The following is a 24,840-nucleotide window of genomic DNA, read 5'->3' on the forward strand; positions in this document are numbered from 1 at the left end:
GGCTCCTGTTGAATAGAAAACTATCTGTTTTAATTGTATTCTATCAAAAGAAATAAAATGAATAGTTGCTATATCTTGACAATAAGATCCTATCGCTGAAATTATCATGGAATTATCAAACGTGATCAGTTCAGAGTGAAATTGATCATTTTTAGTTTTTGTTTAAAGAGTAGCTGTAATGTTGCTTACCATAGATGAATATTCCAGTTTGATACTCGTTAGTTTGCCTGTTGGATCCATTGTTGTAAACTTTGTTTACATTTGAGAACGTGACATTACTTACATAGATCGACCAAGGTTTACATGGCGGGTGTCGGTAATGAAGCAGAAGACGATTACTCTTTTGGAACACCTGGTCTTATTCTCCTTATAATTTTTCAGAAGTCTCCTTGTAAATCTTTCTTTTGTACATATTTTGCCATAGCTTTATAGAATTTGAGTTTGGATTATGTTGCCATGTTTGTATTTTGTAGACTTTTTGATGGCTCGATATATAGAAATATGTTATAATACAAGACAGACATATTTAAATATTTCAGCATTGACATTTTACCTAAAATCTACGCATATATTTATTGATAATAGAAATCCACGTGGTCGGGCCAGTGACCTTTGTACGGGAATCGAACCCAGGACGCGATAGACTATTGCATTAACACTGAGCCAAACGAAAACTAAGTTGAAATTCTTAATAATCGAAGAAGCTTATTAAAACCTCAAAATAAAATGTTTGAAATTATCGGCAGTTTTTTTTCTTTAGAATTCTAAATTATACACAAGTCCTGTTTCCCAGGTCCAAATGCAAATATACAATCAGGGGATGTTAGGAATAGGATTAAAAAAACATATCCTGTTTTTTAGCCCACCATCACCAGATGGTGGGATATTCAAATCGCCCTGCGTCTGTGGTCCGTCCGTCCGTAAACAATTCTTGTTACCGCTATTTCTGGGAAAGAGCTGGATGGATCTTTCTCTTTCTCAAATTTCATATGCAGGTTCCCCTTGGTTCCAGGTTGTGCATAGTACCTTGTAAGACTGATCCGAATTCAAGATGGCCGCTTGTCGGCCATCTTTTATTTTGAAAGTAAAAGTTTGATACCGCTATTTCTGAGAAAGTACTGGATGGACCTTTGTCAAATTTCATATGGATCTCCCCCTTGGTCCTTAGTTGTGCAGTGTACCTTTTTTGGACTGATTCGAATTCAAGATGGCCCACAGACGTCCATCTTGGATTTTGAAAGTAAAAGTTTGTTACCGCTATTTTATAGAAAGTACTTGATGGATCTTTGTCAAATTTCATATGAAGCTTCCCCTTGGTCCTTAGTTGTGCAGTGTACCTTTTTCGGACTGATTCGAATTCAAGATGGCCCACAGACGTCCATCTTGGGTTTTTTAAAGTAAAAGTTTGTTATCACTATTTCTGGGAAAATACTTGATGGATCTTTCTCAATTTCATATGCAGGTTCCCCTTGGTCCCTAACTGTGCATTTTACCTTTTTCGGACTGATCCGAAATCAAAATGGCTGACAGGCAGCCATCTTGGATTTTGAGAGTAAAATCTTGTTACCGCTATTTCTGAGTTAGTACTGGATGGATCCTTCTGATTTCATAGGTATTGGTTCCCCTTGGTCCCTAGTTGTGCATTGTACCTTTCTTGGACTGATTTGAAATCAAGGTGGCCCACAGGCAGCCATCTTGGATGTCAACAGTAATATAGTAGTTTGTTATGGCTGTGACAGGATCCTTCTCAAATTTCATATTTACCTTGTTAAGCATTTCCCATATTTAAGATGATCTGAAAAACAAAATGGCCTATAGCTCTCCATCTTGGATTTGAACAGTGAGTAATTGTTTTATGGCTATTTTTACCTACATGTTCAGTCATTCTCAAGTATCAGATTTTCTAAATTGAGTAAACATTGATAAATACACTGTTTAGGGTATGTATACTAAACCATGCAATGAATTGAGTTAATGGCATATGGGATGACACATGAGAAGTAACAGAAGAATTGGTTTATTAAAAACGTCAATAATTACTAATATGTAAGTGTTGTTGTTACAAAAACATTAATGTAATAAAATAAAATATAAAATTAAAAAAAAAAAAAAAAAAAAAAAAAATAAAATTATATTATACTTGTTGCGCTCTCAAAAAGATTTATAATAAGACTTCGTATCAAAGTATTGTACATACAATGAAAATTACCTTGTGTCAGGGAAAGTACTTTCTTCCAGTTCCATATTTAGACACACGTGATATGTTTCGTCCGGTTTTTCCAGGGAAAAGTCTATATTTGACGTTGGCTTTATAGCATTTACCTGGATGTGTCATTGCTGGTTTATCGATATTATCTCGTGACTAACAGTCAGTACAATAAACGAGGGAGCGTTTGTAGAAAAAGAGACATAATATCGAGGTTTTATTGTATCAAGAGGGACATTATATCGAGGTTTTATTGTATCAAGAGAAACATTATATCGAGGTTTAACTGTAGAAAGAGGGACATTATATCGAGGTTTTATTGTATCAAGAGAAACATTATATCGAGGTTTAACTGTAGAAAGAGGGACATGATATCGAGGTTTTATTGTATCAAGAGGGACATTATATCAAGGTTTAACTGTAGAAAGAGGGACATAATATCAAGGTTTTATTGTATCAAGAGGGACATAATATCGAGGTTTAACTGTAGAAAGAGGGACATAATATCGAGGTTTTATTGTATCAAGAGGGACATTATATCGATGTTTAACTGTAGAAAGAGGGACATTATATCGAGGTTTTATAGTATAGCAAGGGGTAGAAAATCAAGGTATCAATGTTAAAAGACGACCATCATGTCGATGTTTTCAAGTTGATGAATTTAAAATAAATCGAGGCATAAACATGGTTTGCTGTGAAATATAGTATATTCCGAGCGATATCATGTCAAGCTGTTACAGAATAACTGGAGAGCCTGTTTTAAAGTTTTCTGTATAACGAGAGGTAATACAACAGGTTTTACAATAGAAAGACATTAATGTTCCACAGTATAGTGTTATATGCAGTTTAGCTGTATAAACAAGTGTCATTTGATTGTGGGATATCTTTTAAAACCTGGAGCATTTTATTGACGTTTCACTGTTTAATGATTGACAGCATAACGAGGTTTATAGTGAATAATAAGAACATTAAGGCATTTTTTCTCTGTTGTGAGAAAATAATGAATTATCCAATCATGTTGACATTTTGCTTTCAAACGAATTATTTCATATCGTGTTTTATTATGTATTAACGACGGACATTTCACCATGATTTTAAATGTTCTGTATAAATGGAGGACAAAATCAATCATGTGTATGCGTTTTTATTCCTGAACAAAATAAATGAATAAAATAAAACTTGAATTAGAACAAATGTCAGTTACATTTTTATACACATATGTTATTTAAATATGACTCCACATACAATGTATCCGGACAAACAAATAGTTTGTCTTTGCAGACGCACACTTAGGAACTTCTGCTCGCTCGGTCCGGATTAACGAAGATTTTCTTTACATACATACAAAATATATATCCGGACTAACCAAATTGCGAATTGCAGACGCACACAAAGAGGCACCTCAACACTTTCCCCAGATCAACGAATACTAAGGAATATCTTCTCTACAATCATACGCAATACATTCAGATTAGCGACGATTCAGTCAACTTATTCACACTCTGTCCGGTATAACGGGTTTCTTTGAACACCGCATAATCAAACAGTATTCTGACTAACAGGGTAAACTGTACATATTGTACTGAAAAAAGGCAGACGAGGTTACGTTTTTCCGAACTCACATAAAAACAATAGTATATAGTACCACATATCCGGACAAAAGATTTCAACTATGCATGAAAATACGTCCTGTTTAAAAAAAACCCATCCTTATCCTTCCATGCCGGGTGTACAATGAGTAATTAATTAAGGTATATTTCCGCGGGTTTGATTTATTAATTTTTTTTTTTAATATTCCAGTTATTAAATTTACGTTTAACAAATAAAACAAAACAAGAAATCTTTATTACGAATATTCAGTCAAATCTATGTTATTTGGCTTATTTCTGATACATTGAACGATAGTTCGATTTATTCATGAACAGCATTTTGAAATTGACGGAAATATGAAAATCGTTCAAGAACGGAAGAGCGATTTAAATACATGGGTATGTCAATGAATTGCACAATAAGAAAAGAAAGGTTTCTTTAAACGATTTGTCTTGGAGTTGGACTGCACGGGTCGAAAGCGCCCCCACACGGCCAATAATACTGGTCTGTCTTCACCTTCAGACAAATAAAACAAAATTTCGTTTGACAAAAATTCCGCGGACAAGTCATGTGTTTACAACTTTCGGCCTCGTCGAATTCAATGACACAACTACATTTTGGGCATGCGCGAACGGAAGGGCAGTTCGGAACGTCAACAATAGTTATCATATGGCAGTTCTGTAACAATGCTCGTATTTTTGGGAGACTCTCTTTGCAATCAGGGTTGGAACACGTATTACGATACACAGCCTGGTGGCATTTGACGCAATATGAAAACGATCTCCCACTCTTTTCACAGTAGGAACATTTCAATATATTTGCACAATTACTGAAAATGGCTTCATTACAACCTGGACATATATGAATGTTTGATTCTCTTTCTAAGAGATTCGAAAAAAGTTTGCTACAGAACATATAGTTTTCGTCGTCAGAAAGACAGGCAATCTTGCTAATAGACTGAAAATCCCATTCCTTTGAGCATTGTTCGGCAGGTCTGTTAGTATCGGGAACAGCCGGGCATGTCACTTCGATTGTGCCTTCTTGTATCTTTCTCCAGGCGTATTGGTATAGGTTATCAGGAGCTGAAATAAGAGTGCAATATGTATTTTTTTTATTTCTTTTAGTAGCAAAAGAGGAGCAACATCTAATCCCGTTACAAGAAGACTGGTATTTCACTTGTATATGTGTATGATTTCGAACAACCAAACCAGATCCTCTGCCAACAGTTTATAAATAACAAAAGTTGTTCTTGTACAGAAACCAAATCATTCAAGTTCGTAATGCTAAACTTTCAGTCAGTGACAAGCAATCTTTTCCGATGTTATTACGAGGCATCGTTTCCCTTCAAAAGTGGCTGGTGACGCCTACCACTTTCATTTTGCACTACCTTTTTTCACATTTGTTTATCCTTGATGACTTAAATATATAAAAAAAATCTGACATTATTTCTATTTAATTATTTCACGTGAGATTTAAGGAGAAGGGCTTTATTTTTCCACATCATCGTTGAAGTCATGTAACTTTACATTTTGTTATCGTTATGACATCATAACATTATCTGTAAATGTATGATGTCATTATCGCTATATGACGTCATCACACGTCATGTTACTAGAGTTTAATATGCAGAACTATGTCATGGGCGTAATAATTTTATAAAATTACAACCATGTAATCTATCGGCCCATTTTTCATCAATGCAGAAAAGATGTGTTATGTGTTTCAAAATGGTTATTTAGACGATATGACAGTAGCTTGCATTTCATTTGTGAATTATTAACCGTGTAAAGCTAAAATTAAAAATAGTTTCATGAATCTTCTATCAATGGAAACGAATCCTTTATAAAACATCATCAATCACTTTGTCCAATATTGCAGAAAATTGTTCATGCCATGCTACAAGGCCTCTGAACTTTATCATCGTCATTGTGACGTCATAATGTGATGTGCAAATATTTGACGTCATTTCCCAATATGGTATATCAAACGACGCTATATTAAAGATGATTAATTTACTTTCTCAATATTTGTATGAAATCCACGTCCTGTAAAATATTACGACTAAAATCGGCGAATATTGATAACATCAATAAGTCGGCTAATATCATTCTGGCCGCGGCCTGGTATAAAGAAACCGCGCCAATCGAACGCACTCTCACGTTCGGAGTGCCTTGAAGGTTATTATCAAGAGATCCCAGTGGGATTTTGGCCCACCATTTGAGGATCTGTTTTCAGTTCTTGAAGATTTGTTTATTTTTTTCGTTTGCAGGAGTTGTAAATGTTCATGAACTGGTCTTCATTGAATGTACTCAATGATGGCACAAGATATTTTTATTAAGCACCTATTAGCAAATATCATTTGAAAAAGATCCAAAAGAATTATTAGATAGCAGTCAGTTACAGGTGGAAATAGACATGCCATTAACTCAATTCATTGCATGGTTTAGTATACATACCCTAAACAGTGTATTTATCAATGTTTACTTAATTTAGAAAATCTGAAACTTGAGAATGACTGATCATGTAGGTAGGAAAAAGCCATAAAACAATTACTTGCTGTTCAAATCCAAGATAGAGAGCTATAGGCCATTTTGTTTTTCAGATCATTTTTAATATGGGACAATGCTTAACTAGGTACCAAGAGGAAGCTAAATATGAAATTTGAGAAGGCTCCTGTCACAGCCATAACAAACTGCTGTAATACTGTCGACATCCAAGATGGCTGCCTGTGGGCCACCTTGATTTAAAATCAGTCCAAAAAAGGTACAATGCACAACTGAGGACCAAGGAAAACCAATACCTATGAAATATCAGAAGGATCCATCCAGTACTTCCTTAGAAATAGCGGTAACAAACTTTTACTTTCAAAATCCAAGATTGTTTTCCTGTCAGCAATCTTGATTTCGGATCAGTCCAAAAATAGCGGTAACCAGAATTGTTTACGGACGGACCACGGACGCAAGGCGATTTGAATAGCCCACCACCTTGTAATGGTGGGCTGAAAAGGTACCATTCTGATTGCGACCTTCCATGTTCAGCTCCCCGGCAGACGACAAAACAAAATTGACTTGATGTAGAAAAGGTCTAATAAAAACTTAAAAAAAAGCAAAAACAATTCCTTCCGTCATTAATAGGTTAATTTAAGATTGGCCTAGTTATTGGGCCTCTGTCTGTCATATTGGCCTATTTATTTGGCCTCTATTTGTCATATTGTCCTAATCATTGGGCCTGCCTGTCATATTTGCCTAGTTATTGGGCCTGTCATATCTTCTGTTTGTCATATTGGCCTAGTTATTGGGCCTCTGTCTGTCATATTGGCCTAGTAATTGGGCCTGTGTGTCATATTGGCCAAGTTATTTGACCTGTGTGTCATATTGGCCTAGTTATTGGACCTCTGTCATATTGGCCTAGTTATGGGGCCTCTGTCTGTCATATTGGCCTACTTATTGGTCCTCTGTCTGTCTTATTGGCCTAGTTATTGGGTCTTTGCCTTTCATATTGGCCTAATTATTAGGCCTCTGTCTATCATAATGGCCTAGTTATTTGGCCTATCTGTCATATTGGCCTAATTATTGGGCCTCTGCCTGTCATATTGGCCTAGTTATTGGACCTCTGTCATATTGGCCTAGTTATTGGGCATGTGTGTCATGTTGGCATAATTATTGGGCCTCTGTCTGTTATACTGGCCTAGTTATTTGACCTGTCTGTCAAATTGGTCTAGTTATTGGACCTCTGTCATATTGGCCTAGTTATGGGGCCTCTGTCTGTCGTATTGGCCTAGTTGTTGGTCCTGTCTGGTATATTGGCCTAGTTGTTTGGCCTCTGTCATATTGGCCTAGTTATGGGGCCTCTGTCTGTCGTAATGGCCTAGTTGTTGGTCCTGTCTGGTATATTGGCCTACTTATTGGGCCTCGATCTGTCTTATTGGCCTAGTTATTGGTCCTGTCTGGTATATTGGCCTAATTATGGGGCCTCTGTCTGTCGTATTGGCCTAGTTGTTGGTCCTGTCTGGTATATTGGCCTACTTATTGGGCCTCTGTCTGTCATATTTACCTAATTATTGGTCCTGTCTGGTATATTGGCCTACTTATTGGGCCTCTGTCTGTCATATTGGCCTAGTCATTGGGCCTCTGTCATATTGGCCTAGTTGTTGGTCCTGTCTGGTATATTGGCCTAGTTATTGGGCCTCTGTCTGTCATATTGGCCTAGTTATTGGTCCTGTCTGGTATATTGGCCTAGTTGTTTGGCCTCTGTCTGTCATATTGGCCTTAGTTATGGGGCCTCTGTCTGTCGTATTGGCCTAGTTGTTGGTCCTGTCTGGTATATTGGCCTACTTATTGGGCCTCTGTCTGTCATATTGACCTAGTTATTGGTCCTGTCTGGTATATTGGCCTAGTTATGGGGCCTCTGTCTGTCGTATTGGCCTAGTTGTTGGTCCTGTCTGGTATATTGACCTGCTTATTGGGCCTCTGTCTGTCATATTGACCTAGTTATTGGTCCTGTCTGGTATATTGGCCTAGTTATTTGGACTCTGTCATACTGGCCTAGTTATTGGGCCTCTGTCTGTCATATTGGCCTACTTATTGGGCCTCTGTCTGTCATATTGGCCTACTTATTGGGCCTCTGTCTGTCATGTTGGCCAAGGGCCGAGAACTAATATTCAGGCATATATAAAATTGGCCGATTAATAACAGTGTAATATTACATAACACATCTGATAACAAATGTTATTAATTGTATTTATAGTCACCAATGTACAATAACTTACAGATAAAATGTCCACACGACATCCCTACAGTCGTGCTGTCACAAAACGGGTCAGTGTCATCCTTGCATGATGTCGCATATGATGGATGTGGGTCTCTAGAAAGTGGTCTGCGGACCACGTGCAGTGATTTCAGGCCTGGGTAATCCGATAGGGACTTTCGCTTATCCAACATGATGCAGCGATTCTTTATCCAAAGGTCAATGTCACCATACCCATAACGTCCTATTTTGTTTCGAACATGCGTAATGCAATCGGAAACGGTCCATGCCTGTAAAATTAGAAATAGAGTTGTATAAATAGTTTTAATACACAGCTCAACATTCCGAAATATTTTAACGTTGATTGTTCTTAAAATGGAGGTAAGACATCACAGAGAAATATGGTTTTCTCTGAAACAATGGCAATCTATTGCTTTATAACGGATATGGCAAATGATCACACTGGTATAAGATTTTTTATACAAAATTTGTTTTCCGTTACTGATAGTCCAATTTAGAATATCGACTACTTATTTTTACACATCATTTTATACCTTTGGAACGGAAGTGAAGAAATTTTCATCGCCGAACTTCCACACACCAACGCTGTTTCCAGGAACTTGCATCACTGTTGGACTCTTCAAGGGTGTTAGAAATAATTAAAATCTTACATAATATTGCTGAATATTTCAAATGTAGATGTATCATTACTGACGTAATTTTGTTCCGATATTTGGGATCATTTATAACTAAATCATTAATATGAATCAAGCTTTGTACAGCAAAAAAGCTTATACAATTAAATCTTACACTTTAAAGTTTTCCAATTCAACCCCACGTTCAGCAAACATTCACTTACATACAGATTCACCATTTTGACAATCCACAATGGTCATTTACATGATTACGACATTCATGTAAGAGAAAAACTCTATATTGATCGAACAGGACCGCTTAACACAAATTATATTCAACTTTTCGTTTGTTCCTTAGTTCACACTAGGGGAACACTGTACGTTGTTCACTGAACACAAATGCTCCTTACATTGCCTTATTTCCATTAGATAAAGGCTCATTTTATTCTAATCACTTAACACGACTTTATTTTAGCTACCATTGGTTGCATAAATTATCAATTAGGGTTTAGTTTTGTTAATTAAATACGGACACGTTTTACTTCACTCATTTATTCTTATTTTTTAAAAAAAACTAATTTATCGAACCATACTATTCCGTCTTTTCTTAATGCAAAGTTATCTATCTGCTCTTCTGAGTAGAAATTAATTGTTAAGTTAAGGGTTTGTGAAAGTAACAACACATGCAATCAAGTGACGTAACAATCAATAAATGACGACAAGAGCAGATAATTCTGCATTATGAAAAGATTAAATACACCTCGTTGACGAGATCAGCAGTATTCGAAAATTATCATACTGGCTATCAAAATGTGGAAACATTTACCATACTTTAGGAAACATTCGTGTATTTTACTTACGGTAGAGAAACTATGTGATGTTTTCCTGTCGGCCAAGGCAGCATCTGAATCCAAACAAAAAGGATTAGTAGACCTCTTTACAAGACCAATCTTTGCTCTGGATTTTGCTTTTAATTTAGGTCTATCATTGGTTGGTACCGTTACATAATCTTGCATTCCGAATTTAGACTTCGCATTGTCAACTCTGAGCCTCCGACTGTCTCGCATAGACATTGTCCTCTGTAATCCACTTGGCTGCAATTCCGAGCAAATAGAAAACGGATTTCTCATCGCTGTTGTTTCCTTCTTAAGGGAGGTTTTGTTCGCGGGTGGCATTTGTGTTTTAGGATGTCTAGGGTTTGATGCATATGTTGCTTGATATGTTGGAAGCGCTCCTTCATGTGAAAAGTCTGAATACGGACGATATCGTGGTTCTGCAGAAGATTGGACTAAATCGAATGCTTGTTCCGAGGGTTCAGTATATTTAACAGTTGGATTACAATCTAAAAGTCCATTTGCAATCAAAGGTTTCTCTCCGTCAACTTGTGTGGTTGGTCCTATCAAAGGAATTTCTCCTTCTTCAAGTATGGACAAGTCTGCAAGTGGTCGGCAGTCGAGAAATTGTTCCTTACTTTTTCGGTCAAGGTCGGGTGTCGTCAATGTATTGTAATCTTGCATAGGTACATGAATTTGATTTCCTTGGATTCTTTGGTGATATTTATCATCGGGTTCTGTGGTTAAAGATGTGTTTTCTAATGTAATATATTCTGCATTCGGATTATCGTCTTGTGAACTTTTTTGGACCGTCATGTCAAAACGCGGGTAAAAACCAATTTCATTCTCCATCTTTAGAGAAAATGATGTCAGTTTAGATTGTGGTCCCCGAACTGATTGTGATCTACGCAAACGTAGGCTAGCCGCTGATAGAGACCTGACCCTATCACCTTCTTTCTTTTTCACACTAAAATGGTTATTCCATGGGAAGTCGTCTTGAAGTCGAATTGCATTATTACAAGTCTGCTGTTCTCTCGGCTGCTCTTGTGAAGGAGAATGCTTTCGAAATGTCTCCTCCGCAGGTAAACGTTGAATTGTTGTCCGATTTTCAAAGCTTTCTCTTATTGTTTTGCGATCTTTACTGTCAGCGGTTGTTGCTTCAAGTGGTGCAGTTACACACAAATCTTTTTTAAAACGAGGAGAAGGCATAGGTGCGGTCCGCCGTGGTGTGCGAATAGATTGCGATCTCCGAAAAGGGCTTGTGACAGGAATTACCCGTTCAAAATCTCTATCCCCACTCTCTGCCGACTTCATGATGTTATTCTTTTTCACAATTTTATCAATTATCAGTTTTACAAAGAATAATGAATTGAACCGTTTGCTGAAGGGTGAATATCCACCTCTATCTATGACAATAAGTAGTTTGAAAATACACTTTAATCTTCTAAGGAATATTTGAGAGTTTACTTCACATGCTGTGGTGTTGTCGTATCTGCAAACAAAAGTCGACTTATCCTTGATATTTACATTTTAAAACGGATACCAATATTTCAGTTTCCTTCACCGTCCCATAAAATCACACTAGTTACCAGATAAGAGATTGGAGAGTTATATTATCAGAACATGTCATTACAGCAACAGACCTAACATCCTTAATAGACATTATATACTGGGACATTTCATTTCAAAATATCTGATTAAATCAAAAACATTTGATGGGAATTGGGCAACAGACAATGTCTATATCAGTTGTCTCCCTTAGACTCCATACATTTCAATCAATAATATAATACCATTGTAAATATTGTTAAATTTCTTGGCTTGGAGCAGGAAGTAGTACTTTTAAAGAAAATTTTAAGTTTTGATGAACAGTTTCTAGAAGAACAGACTAATATGTATAAACAGAATGCAGGTAAATAAATAATCATTATGCATGCATATTCCAATGATATATCTACATTGTGGTATCAAATTGTGATAAAGGTTTAAGTGAGGCCTGTTTTAGCCCTATTCGTAAAAATAGTAAAATCTCTCATACATTAGACGGGTTGACAGAACAGAAGACTACAGGTTCTAGATACAACGGAATTGATCATTTGTTGGACACTAAACATCAAATACGTTCATGTAGTGAAATTGTTGACAATGTTGCGAATATAATCGCAAATCGACGTTAAAAAATATAACATTTTTGATTCGTTGAGAATACCAACAAAATGACAGACAATGAAACCTCATATATAAATTAGTTTACCGTACGTTATGATGAAACCTAAACGAATATAAATAATTTTAGTGCTTTATGAAGAAATCTCCACGAATATGAATTAATTACACTTTATGGTGAAATCTCCACGAATATAAATTATTTAACTGTACTTTATGATGGCTGGAGTCAATGAGTTTACATTTTCACGGGTTCATATTCAAATGCTGAACAGTTTGAAGTTCACGCAGTTGATTTTAGTATAACTATAGAGTTACTTACATTTCATTATGGTATTCAAATACATATGAATGTGACAAACAGCATGCTATATTTTTTAAAAATGTTTTTAATATGTTTCAGGGAACGGGCACAAGGGTTTCATATTGCTGAATATAATTTCATATTATCTTTTGAATGGAATGACGCAGTTAAAACTGAGCATTAAAGAAATATTATAAATATTTATGATTTCATCGGGACAGCAAATCAAAAATGATTTTCTGAAAATAAGCTAGTTTGATTTCTCAGATTATCCTACTTTCACTTTGCAATCCTACTTTCGTTTTACTTATAACACAAAGTGTATCCCCCATGATATATCTCTATATATTAAACTATCAAGCAATTGAACTCTAATGTTACAAATGTGCTAACTGCTTAAATGATCAGTATCCACTTCAAATTGTTACGGAATGTTCTCCAAAGTCAGTGTCTATTTGACATGTTAATTCTTGTGACCTAGGCAATTTATTGAACTGAATCCATTGCTGAATTTCTATAAATTCGTTCAGGAAAAGGTTAACCTTAAATTTGAAAAGATTTACTACTTCATATTGTCATTATTGTACTAGATGTGTATACTCATGTTGTATCTACAGGATATGATTATATATTAAGGGTTTAATATCACATATTTCCTTTGTTTGCGAAATATTTACAGGACTCTATTAGCTTTCTAAAACGTAATAGTATATACGCTGTACGAAATTCATCAAGAAAAACTCAATATTTGCTAGAAAATACCGACTTTATTTGACCAAATGTAAAACGTAATAGTTCAAAATACAGTAGACTTTGAGTTTGAAGCACGTTTAGTTTAAAATATTTGTTTTTAGATTAATATAAAAACTAGCAATATTCTACATCATTAATGAGAATAAGACACTCACCATCGAGATACTGTATCCGCTCCCTCCGAGGCCAGATAAATGATTGACGTCACGGAAAAGCCTTTTCTTTCACTTTAAGTTTCTGAAAATGTTCTTTTTTTAGACACATGCAATATGTCGCATTGGGATTTTCCACGAGTGTGTATATTTAGTTTCGTTTCGTGTAAATTATTGATATCCCGCCACGAAGTACATATAGATCGGCTTTGACGACGAATTTGGTCCAGTGTCAAAAAAGGTTTTTAATTCTATTGACACAAACTATAATTAAAACATCTACAATCATTTGAGGTAGATTATGACTCAGCATTCAGTATTTGAGTCCAGTTTATCTATGAACTGACGACATCAACAAACGTCAGCAAGATCATTTTTCAAGTGTTTATTAAATATTAACACAATCACTACAAATTGATTTATTATTTATTTCCGGGGAAATTTTCAACAAAAAAGTATCAATAATAAACAATACAAAAGTAAAATTTTTTTCAGTAAACCAACTACTGAAAATTCGTCATTAACATTGAATGGATTTTTGATCATTTTTATAGAAAGAATAGCAGCAGCTACTTACATATCCAATGGTGTGAGACCATCTGATTATTTCACGTGAAAATTTGTATTCATAGTATTTTCATACTGGTTTTCATAGTCTAATGTTCGTCATTTTCAGTTGGTAGATTCATTAAGAGAAACAACAGTCAGAATGTGTATATATTAATGTTACAAATAAAAATTCCATATTTAAAATACAATAGAACAAATGTATTCATAAGTCATTTAATACTCTTTTTCCGTGATCGTCAATAAAATAAAACGATAGAAGTAACCTGAAAACGATTGTTTCCCTTGTTTTTCACGCACATTAGTAAATTTGTAATCCACGGGAACCACTGAGAGTGAAAATATTAAAGGAATACTCCATATAATCAGCTCATTATAGAAGAGACGGATTCTTCGTTCCTTTTAAACGAAAATTGAATCCTGGTGAAATCCAAAGAAAGTAAAAACAGAACTTGTCCAGTTGTCCTTCTTTCCGTTGATAAGGATCCTGAGGTTGGTTTTATTTTAGTTTTCATAGTGTTACATAATTTTCGAACATTTTCACGCACCGGGTAATTTCCTTCCTCATTTTGGTCAGAGCAACTTCATAAGGTCATAATGAAGAATGTGATGTCATCAAAGCGCTAGGTATGATATTATTACACGATATAACAATACAACACTTGTAGTAAGAAAGTTATCTGATGATTTAACATAAATTCAGTTTGCATTAATGCAAAATGAAGAACATGTTGATATAAAAAATGATAAAACTAAAAAAAAATTAACAAAAGACCAAATATAAAAGTACTGGATAAAAGACTTACCTGTGTCGTCAGAGTCACCGGTAGTATTAGCAACGTTTGTTTCTGGAAGGTAAATAAAAAATGGAATAGTACACTGTACAGGAATAAATATTATTATAATATACATGTGTAATTAACAATGAAATTGCGTCTTGTATTTCTGATCGTTAAGATATGTCTGATTTTAGACTGGTCCCAGTCAAAAGGAAAGTGTAATAAGTAAGTGGAAAATGCAGTAAGTATTACCTAATAAAAGTTCAGGGCTGGAAGCCAGACTAGCCGTACTGTTTAATACAGCGGCAACGAAAACATTTTAATGTATGCTATTACAGTGGCTTCTGCTTATTGGTATTTTACATACCATAAGATAAATAACTTGGTCATTGAAGACTTCCCCTTCGTCAACAAACGGGATCATCGGGGAATTCCCTTGTCTGCTTTCACTTTCAACTGGGATTAGGATAGCGAAGAGTATAATTATCGTAAGAATTTCATAAAACGTTTTACAGTATTGGTTATGTACATGTGTTATTGAATAGAAAACGAAAGTGAAAGTAGAATTTAAACTTTCTCGACGGTCCAAGAGCCTTATTTTATCAGTGTCTGTCTATTCAAATGTAGAGTGTGGATGTGTATTCGGAGCACTGATCAAAGTTTTTAAATCAAAATCCTGGAAAGGAGGGCAAATAAAAATGATTAAATATAAGAATTATGGGAAAGTAAAAAGTAAAAACTAAAAAACCGATTGTGTAAGAAATTCGGAAATGTTATTTTAGTCCATCAAGCTCAAAAAGTGCATTTAGATCAAATTTCATATTATTTTATTTTTATACTTTGTTGAAAAGTTAGTTGAGATTTTCATACAGAACAATTTAATGTCGACGATATATTTTTTGGAGGAAGATGTTTTCAATATCCATACTATAAACGAAACTAATGCAGATCTGAATTATATGAAATCGACGGTAACAAGTTTCATTATATAGTCATAATGAAGAACAACAGTTTAATGTAACCAGGAACAGTTCAACAGAATGTTCTATTTGTACTTTCACTTTCGATTTTGAGGTACTGAATTAACATAGTATCAAGTATCAAAATATCTTTACCCGAGAACAAACTTCCTGTTCATGGTGACCCTGAGGTCTATATAGTGACATCTTTATGATGAATCTATTTGAATCTTCACGGCTTGCGCTTTAAAAAAAACAAAGCAATGACTATTTAACATGCCTTGTACGCACCACCATACGTTTCGGTGATAAAGCACGTGTTGTGGCCATAAACCTATTCTACTGTACTTGAATTAAGGAATACAGTTACCTGGAGTATCGTTGAGCGATTCTCCGTCAGTGGTTGTTTCTTTAGTTCCTGGTTTGTTCACAGTATTTTCTATACATATTTTAACAATTAGATACAAAGCAATTATTACTAGTATCTCCACCAACATGTCTCTGATAAATAACACAAGATCTTTGAATCATCTAAAATCGAAAGTGAAAGTACAAATGGATTGTTATATCCAACTTACTCTCTTATCAGGGTTAAGAACATCAGATTACTGTTCGAAGATTAGAATCCTATGATACCACGTCTACATTTAAATGTTGCACAAACAAACTCTTATTCAAACATTGCAGACTTTATAACTTTACAGTTACAGTGATATCTCAATAGGAATTCTTGTTCCCCATGATTGACTGAAACAAAGACCAGTAAATCTTGAAGATCAAAATGCTCTATGGGTAAAAAGTCCTTATATGCATTTTGAAAAGCTAGAAAAACATCTATCCATTTTGAAAAAAAAATCAGAAACAGTTTTCCAATAACAACCACTCTTCTTTTATGAACATGAACATAAATGCTTCATCTCTGAGGAAGGCGATCAATATTACAATATCGTTGATGAAAAACACGGCTAAGAACAAAGAATATACACTTAAGATGAAAGCCTGATAGTAAATATTTCGTTAACTATATATTCATAAACTTTGCTGCTAATATTTTTCAGCACGTGGTATGTGTACGTATATGAATAATAAAACAGTTGTTGTCTTCATAATGATCTATTTTGGAAACAGAATACCTCTGGATATGATAAGGTTGATACTCACAATTGGTGCGTAAGATCATTGAAATTTTAATTCATTCAAACATTGACATGGTTCAGAATATATGAAGGTACTCAAATGTTTTCTAAAATTACCTAATATATTGAAATTGTGATTTTTCATGAGGTGCTAATGCACATCACAATCTAGAATTTGAATATCGATTTTGATTTTCCTCAGTCGTTTTCTAAGTTTCAAATTTTAGGACCTTAGCATCACTGGTGAATACAGGACTGACGACACAGTTGTATCATGCAGTTTAAACATTACTTGGCTCTACCGTATCTAATTCTGAACTAGTATTAATTGGGATTTTTGTACAATCTCTGAAGTACGTTTAGATGTCCTAGATCTGGTCCCTTCGGAAGCTAAACACCTCTTACATTAAAAAACTGATTCTGAACTAGTATTAAATGGGATTTTTGTACAATCTCTGAAGTATGTTTATATGTCCTAGATCTGGTCCCTTCGGAAGCTAAACACCGCTTACGTTAAAAACTGATTCTGAACTAGTATTAAATGGGATTTTTGTACAATCTCTGAAGTACGTTTATATGTCCTAGATCTGGTCCCTTCGGAAGCTAAACACCGCTTACATTAAAAAACTGATTCAGCTTTTCTCTTTCATTCAAGAGTCGTCTTTTATATACCACAGAAAAAATGGATAAAAATGAATAAATAAATGGAGATGGACAGCGCTTACTTATCAGGTGGAATACGAGACGATACCGCTTTGTAAAGAGAACCCGTAACTCGTTCAAATTTTTAATTCCATCTCAAAGTAGATGACACGATTGGAAGATATGAACAAACAACGATCTACACAGATATGCTTAAACCGCATGAAATGTATCGGACCAAATATTACGGAAAGGTAAACGTCTTCTCCTTCATTGATGATAGCCGACTTGTTAATCCTAGTAAGTAATGTCACATTAACGGAACTACAAAGCATACTGCTGAAAATCAAATACAGTCGAACCTCGTTATCTCGAACTCGCGGGACCATGGGAAGTAAGGCAGGAATCGTCAAAATGCTTCGAATTAAACAGGGTCTTGGAGTTATACGAGTTCAACTGTACATCAAAGGTCATATCAAAGAATGAATTAGAACATTTCAAAAGGAGTTTTCGGTAACGACCATAACGCTCTCCAGGTCGTCATATGTCTCTCGAAACCTTGTGCTGTAATATTTGGAACAAATCGTTCAGTATCAAATCAATATCATCGTGTGAGTACCGCAAGTTCGTGATACATGTACTCACAGGTAGAGATTCGAGATAACCACGTTTAACATACAGCCTGGTGCAAAGTGGACACATATTTCAAGACTCATATGTGTTGCGATCAGGGTTATGTGCTTAATTTTTTAAGTGTTTTGTCATTTTTTTTTACAAACCTCTTTTCTTTCTTGTACAGCGATTCGATGTGTTAAAATGTTGATCTCCGTTGTCGTTTGCACTCCTACCTTTTACCACTGCTCTTTTCCGAAGTGTCTTGGTCGGACTGTTCAGCAGGAATGAATAAAGCAGAGAAATAAAACTACAACTATATGAACGGTCATAATGAAAATTTGTATCTCAATCTAAAAAATACTACGTATTCGTACCTAATAGATGAAAGAATGGTTCGTTTCAAAAACCGCCCTTATCCCAAACATTTCCATTGATATCACATCTGAAGTGGTGAACAAGGAATATGAAGATTTCAACTGCAGAATCGGAGCCTCTGTGACATCGACAGACGTGAAATGTATACACGCCTTGTTCAGTGATTACATCCGATAAATTCAAATATTTCATACAATGGCTGACTATGTTGACCACTAGTTTCTAATTATTTTGTTTAAGAAATAGATAAACAGCTTAATTTTCAGGTATTCATTATATCTTGTCTGCAAGATAATTATATCAATTTTCAAACAATGAGTTTGTGTCTATATTAACGTTATGACTAATAAATCACATCATACACAACCTGAGTCCACTATATCCATAAATATTCTACATCAAATTTATTCATTCCAATATAAGATTTTCCGTTTTCTGTATTTGCCTCCGGTCCTCTGTCTTTACTGGAATAGGAAAAATAAATTACTCTTAAAATATTTCAAATCTATTCCATTTCTACTTTTTAGTGGCATACAGTGGCATACACAGTATAGAATATATTCTGATTACCTATCTGCATCAGGAACACTCTCACGTCTCCTTGCTTCCACTGGTGCTGTATTGGTAGTTCTTGGTTGCGTTCCAACAGGATCTCTTTCTCTTCCTGCAACAAAATATTCACAACAAAAATAGTTTTGTTTTTATTTCATGTAGCTTTTCATCCTATCAACATCAAAAGTCATCTAAGGAAGACCATCCTATGTATGCTGGGCGAGTGCATGTCTTGAAGGGTGTGTGTTTCTCGGAGGCTGTGATATGTACGTGTAAGTCCCGTTGTGATAGCGCGGAATTTATGTCGTCATTATAGTGCTATCTCTATGAAACATATTGTCGGACATACATTATACAGCAGTACATCGCAACCGTACGGCGGAGACAGACAAGACTCTATGCTGTGGAGGTAATCATTTAAAAATACGCAATAAATATATTTTCATTAAAGTAAACGAAAAGGTATTAAGCATGAAAATTGTTTGACCCCGTAAGTTCTGTGATGCTTGAATAATTAATATACAATTAGCGATCCCTTTCATAAAAGTATTGTTGTAATGTTTGGGAATGTATTGATAATCCTATTGCTTGTCTCTAGGAAAGATTCAATATATAAATCGCGTATTTTGATATACTTGTATCAAAGTTAGATATTATATCTTTGGTCACAAATGCTGTGTTAACAGTGACGTCTTTGATCATTTGTATATATTCGCTTACTTTTTAACTGTTTAATAGTACACTGTACTTACGAAGAAAATAGTTATGACTTCAAAGTTTGAAGTAGTTACCATGTACTGTTGAATAATTGAAACTTTTCCATGGGACACGTAGAAATTGGTATCCAAAATAGCTAAGGTAAGACCTTTGTTATAAAATACACAGGTAACTCGTACCTGTCCTTTGTCTTGTTCCTGTGTCATATGTCTCTTCACTCAGTTCTCTTCGTCTTGACCTCTGGGGAGAGCTGGCAAGGAGAAAATGGAAACATTTGACAGGTGTGTCTAAAAATTGCGAGGATATTCTTATTGATAATGTTAAGTAGACACTACAGAACTAAAGATTTATATATATATACATATATAGGTAGATAGATAGAAGATGTTTGTTTTGTTTTTTTGTTTGCGTCTTCGCACCAGTCAGGGTCATAACATTACGGACGTCAAGATGGATATCAGGAGAGGAATATGAAGTACGGAAAGGAACAGCAGATAGTAAAGATAGGGCTCACTATTAGATAAAATCTCTCCAGACCTGCTGCAGACGGCCGCAACAATTTGCCATTTATCACCAAGTTGTGAAACACATGAACCGTATTTACTTCGCCGTCTTCTACACAGATGTGACACCATGCTTCTGTGAATTCACGCCATAAACAATTAGGAATAGATAACATCATTTACACTTATTACACTGCTCAGTGGTAAGATATCCCTGTTGGGATGTACGTTTTATAAGATGTATACATGAATATTGAGGTGAAAGGTAAGAGCAGACACAAGCGTATGCCATACATTCATACAGTGCTATTCACAAGTTAACTGCATTTACAATATGTAAGTGGTAAATCCATACAGCATTACGGATTGATCAATTGCAAAAAAAGGACAATAGTTCATGAATGACTTCCCTTATTGAATAATAGAAGGAAACTGCATTTTGTTATATACAATAAGACGACTCGAAATGGAATTCGCCATATGACCATTCCTTGAACTATGACTTCTATTGATCATCGATTGTGTGAATTTGTGAAAATTAAAAGTGAAAGCAATTATAACCGTTATGTATTATTGTTGTAAGATATGAAAGCAAAGGTAAAACAAATGGTTGTAATAAACATGTGTAAAATCCTGTCGCGATATTACCTGGCTGGTCCTGATTCTCCCCTAGCTCTTGTTCCTCCTCTATGTGTCTGTTCGGACGGTCTACCCCGTCTAAAATAATAAATTACAAAGCCTGTCACAACCCCAATTACAATACCAGTTACCAACGCCATTTTGATATTTTCTGTTAGGCACCTCATGTACACTATATATGTGTATATATCGGCAAAGGGTATGTTTAGGCATTAACGGGTGCACGTATTTGTGTTTTTAATCGATTTACTCAATACAAAAGCCACTGACTGTCGAGACAAAATTATATGATCAACAGTTTGGTTCAAGCAAGGAAAATACATGGTGTTTAATGTACCCAGTGTTCACATCACATGTGTAAACACATTCCTACTGGGAGCACAGCTGGCCCGTGGTTCAGCCAGTAACAAGTTATATAAAAATGATCGTCTTGATTTGACTTTCCTTCTCATGCTCAAAACAAGAACTTACTGTGAGGACGTTTGATTTTATGGATAAAGTTAGCAAAATAAATCTGCTCAAATATGTCACGGAGATTACGGCGAACCTCGCAGAGTAACAGTTAAGTTGTCTACCACCTGTAGTGTCTACCTCATGTAATGTCTACCACCTGTAGTGTCTACCACCTGTAGTGTCTACCACCTGCAGTGTCTACCACCTGTAATGTCTACCACCTGTAGTGTCTACCACCTGTAGTGTCTATCACCTGCTGTGTCTACCACCTGTAGTGTCTACCTCATGTAATGTCTACCACCTGCAGTGTCTACCACCTGTAGTGTCTACCACCTGCAGTGTCTACCACCTGTAATGTCTACCACCTGTAGTGTCTACCACCTGTAGTGTCTATCACCTGCTGTGTCTACCACCTGTAGTGTCTACCACCTGCTGTGTCTATCACCTGCAGTGCACCACCTGTAGTGTCTACCACCTGCATTGTCTACCATCTGTAGTGTCTACCTCATGTAATGTCTACCACCTGCAGTGTCTACCACCTGTAGTGTCTAACACCTGTAGTGTCTACCACCTGCACTGTCTAACACCTGCAGTGTCTAACACCTGTAGTGTCTACCACATGTAATGTCTACCACCTGTAGTGTCTACCACCTGCAGTGTCTACCACCTGTAATGTCTACCACCTGTAGTGTCTATCACCTGCTGTGTCTACCACCTGTAGTGTCTACCACCTGCTGTGTCTATCACCTGCAGTGTACCACCTGTAGTGTCTACAACCTGCAGTGTCTACCACATGCAGTGTCTACCACCTGTAATGTCTACCACATGTAGTGTCCACCACTTGTAGTGTCTACCACATGTAATGTCTACAACCTGCAGTGTCTACCACCTGCAATGTGTACCACCTGCAGTGTCTACCTCATGTAATGTCTACCACCTGTAGTGTCTAACACCTGTAGTGTCTACCACCTGCAATGTCTAACACCTGCAGTGTCTAACACCTGTAGTGTCTACCACATGTAATGTCTACCACCTGTAGTGTCTACCAACTGTAATGTTTACCACATGTAATGTCTAACACCTGTAGTGTCTACCACATGTAATGTCTACCACCTGTAGTGTCTACCAACTGTAATGTTTACCACATGTAATGTCTACCACATGTAATGTCTACCACCTGCAGTGTCTACCACCTGTAATGTCTACCACCTGTAATGTCTACCACCAGTAGTGTCTACCACCTGCAGTGTCTATCACCTGTAATGTCTACCACCTGCAGTGTCTACCACCTGTAATGTCTACCACCTGCAGTGTCTACCACCTGCAGTGTCTATCACCTGTAGTGTCTACCACCTGCAGTGTCTAGCTAAAAGTCAACTAGAAGTGTCTACCACCTGCCATCTCGGGGACTAAAAGTCAACTAGAAGTGTCTACCACCTGCCATCTCCGTGACTAAAAGTCAAATAGAAGTGTCTACCACCTGCCATCTCGGGGACTAAAAGTCAACTAGAAGTGTCTACCACCTGCCATCTGCCAAAAACCACCTGAAGTGTCTACCACCTGCCATGTCTACTAAAAGTCAACTGAAGTGTCTACCACCTGTATCTCCGTGACCAAAATGTCTACCACATGTAATGTCTACCACCTGTAATCTCTACTAAAAGTGTAGAAGTGTCTACCACCTGTATCTGTCTAAAACCACCTGTAAGTGTCTACCACCTGTAATGTCTACCACATAAAAGTCTCACCTGCAGTGTCTACCACCTGTATGTCTACCACCTGCAGTGTCTACCACCTGTAATGTCTACCACCTGTAATGTCTACCACCTGCAGTGTCTACCACCTGCAGTGTCTACCACCTGTAATGTCTACCACCTGTAATGTCTACCACATGTATTGTCTACCCCCTGTAGTGTCTACCACCTGTAATGTCTACCACATGCAGTGTCTACCACATGTAATGTCTACCCCCTGTAGTGTCTACCACCTGTAATGTCTACCACCTGCAGTGTCTACCACCTGTAATGTCTACCACCTGTAGTGTCTACCACCTGTAATGTCTACCACATGCAGTGTCTACCACATGTAATGTCTACCACCTGCAGTGTCTACCACCTGTAATGTCTACCACCTGCAGTGTCTACCACCTGTAATGTCTACCACTTGTAATGTCTACCACCTGTAATTTCGCGGATAAGTACAGCTCAGTAATTCTGATGATACTAATTCATCAACTCGAGGACGCATGAATTCGATGAATAAAAATAGAAATGAACGAAAAGAAAATCTCCACGATTATTAAAGATTTCGGTGTAATATTTCATATACCATATACTTTTAACATGATCAAGAAGTTTCTTTTGTTCATGGGTTTCAAGTCATTCAGAATAAAGTGGTGTTCTGTTATCGCAGTCAAGCTGAAACCACATCTATCTGTGTCAATTGTGGAGCACTATCCTAGTCGTTTAATGGTAGTATAGAATAAACATCTGTGAATTGTAGACGTGAAATCGAATCAAAACTTATTTCAAATATCATGCAGTGCTATATGAATCCCCTAAACTCTGAAAACCGTTCAGAAGATCGACGGTAGAAAGCGACAGATCTGTGGAGAAAAACAGGTGATGTCTGTTTATCCAACTTGAACACTGTGTATACATTGGTCGTACGCGACACGCTCTCCACATATACAGTACGCGTGGCAGAGATGTTTACTCGCGGTCCAGGTCATAGAGTGCGTATTATAGACTCATGTATCATGTGCGAATACCTTATCTAAGTTACTAATCTTATGTATTTATCATAAATAAACATACAACAGATTATCTACTTGGCTACATATCTAGACGATGTCATTAGGAAATAAATATCATTAGTTTCGATTTTCATATAAAATACATTCTGTTTATCTACATTGTAACAGCCAATTTTAATACACAACACACAGCATATATGGTTCCGTGGTGTAGTGGTTATCACGTCTGCTTAACACGCAGAAGGTCACGAGTTCGAAACTCGTCGGAACCTTGTTATTTTTATGACAGTGATCCAGTGCCGTTTTTTTTTTTAAAATCATTTGCAGGAATCTATTTTATAAATGCGTACATAAAAATGTACAATAGAATTTGAGATATCACGTGATTTTCAAGGAATTGAGATTTTCTTTCTTCTATTCAAGCTTCATGAAAATAAAAAAAATATCCAATCGTTTGACTTCTGACGAAGTACCTGCCTCTTTATGTGGATACAAACTAATGACGACAGATCAATGATTTAGACTGTTTACCGACTAGAAATGTGCTTTTACATTAACATAGAAGTAGTTAGAACATATCACACCAGGCATCAGAATCATAACACGGCCTTATAGTTGGATATCATTGTATACGTAAGATTGAGTAGATATGGAGGTAAGTGCAAGCGGAAACCTATTTTGTAACTAATGTGGAGTACTTAAAGTGTACCCTGAGAGTAATTTTATATTTAGATATAATGTTAAGAATGCCGTAAAAATAATA

General features: G+C 36.1%; 1 protein-coding gene and 1 non-coding gene across 2 annotated transcripts; one reads left to right on the top strand and one right to left on the bottom strand.

Annotated features, from left to right (window-relative positions):
* Positions 1 to 4,234: 4,234 nt before the first annotated feature.
* On the bottom strand, positions 4,235 to 13,398 carry LOC132554475 (E3 ubiquitin-protein ligase RNF19B-like). The gene is made up of 5 exons (XM_060218792.1): positions 13,389 to 13,398; positions 10,038 to 10,081; positions 9,097 to 9,180; positions 8,565 to 8,832; positions 4,235 to 4,878 (listed from the first exon to the last, which is right to left on the bottom strand). Exons 3-5 carry the CDS (start codon positions 9,166 to 9,168, stop codon positions 4,235 to 4,237), a joined length of 984 nt encoding a protein of 327 aa, XP_060074775.1. The 5' UTR covers positions 9,169 to 9,180; positions 10,038 to 10,081; positions 13,389 to 13,398.
* A 10,878-nt stretch (positions 13,399 to 24,276) lies between these two features.
* Trnav-aac (transfer RNA valine (anticodon AAC)) lies at positions 24,277 to 24,349 on the top strand. The gene has a single exon. It is a non-coding gene; the product is annotated as a tRNA-Val (tRNA).
* Positions 24,350 to 24,840: the final 491 nt, after the last annotated feature.

The sequence above is a fragment of the Ylistrum balloti genome, unplaced genomic scaffold (genome assembly GCF_031769215.1).
Source record: "Ylistrum balloti isolate Yb309-2 unplaced genomic scaffold, AGI_CSIRO_Ybal_v1 Utg370406, whole genome shotgun sequence".
Lineage (NCBI taxonomy): Eukaryota > Metazoa > Mollusca > Bivalvia > Pectinida > Pectinidae > Ylistrum > Ylistrum balloti.

Excerpts from the sequence above, each read along its gene's own strand:
- LOC132554475 (XM_060218792.1), bottom strand. The coding sequence starts at position 9,168 with ATGCAAGTTCCTGGAAACAGCGTTGGTGTGTGGAAGTTCGGCGATGAA. Across the intron at positions 8,833-9,096 it reads TCTTCACTTCCGTTCCAAAG|GCATGGACCGTTTCCGATTG; the intron begins GTATAAAATGAT and ends CTAATTTTACAG. Across the intron at positions 4,879-8,564 it reads GTCGTGTGGACATTTTATCT|CTCCTGATAACCTATACCAA; the intron begins GTAAGTTATTGT and ends CTCTTATTTCAG.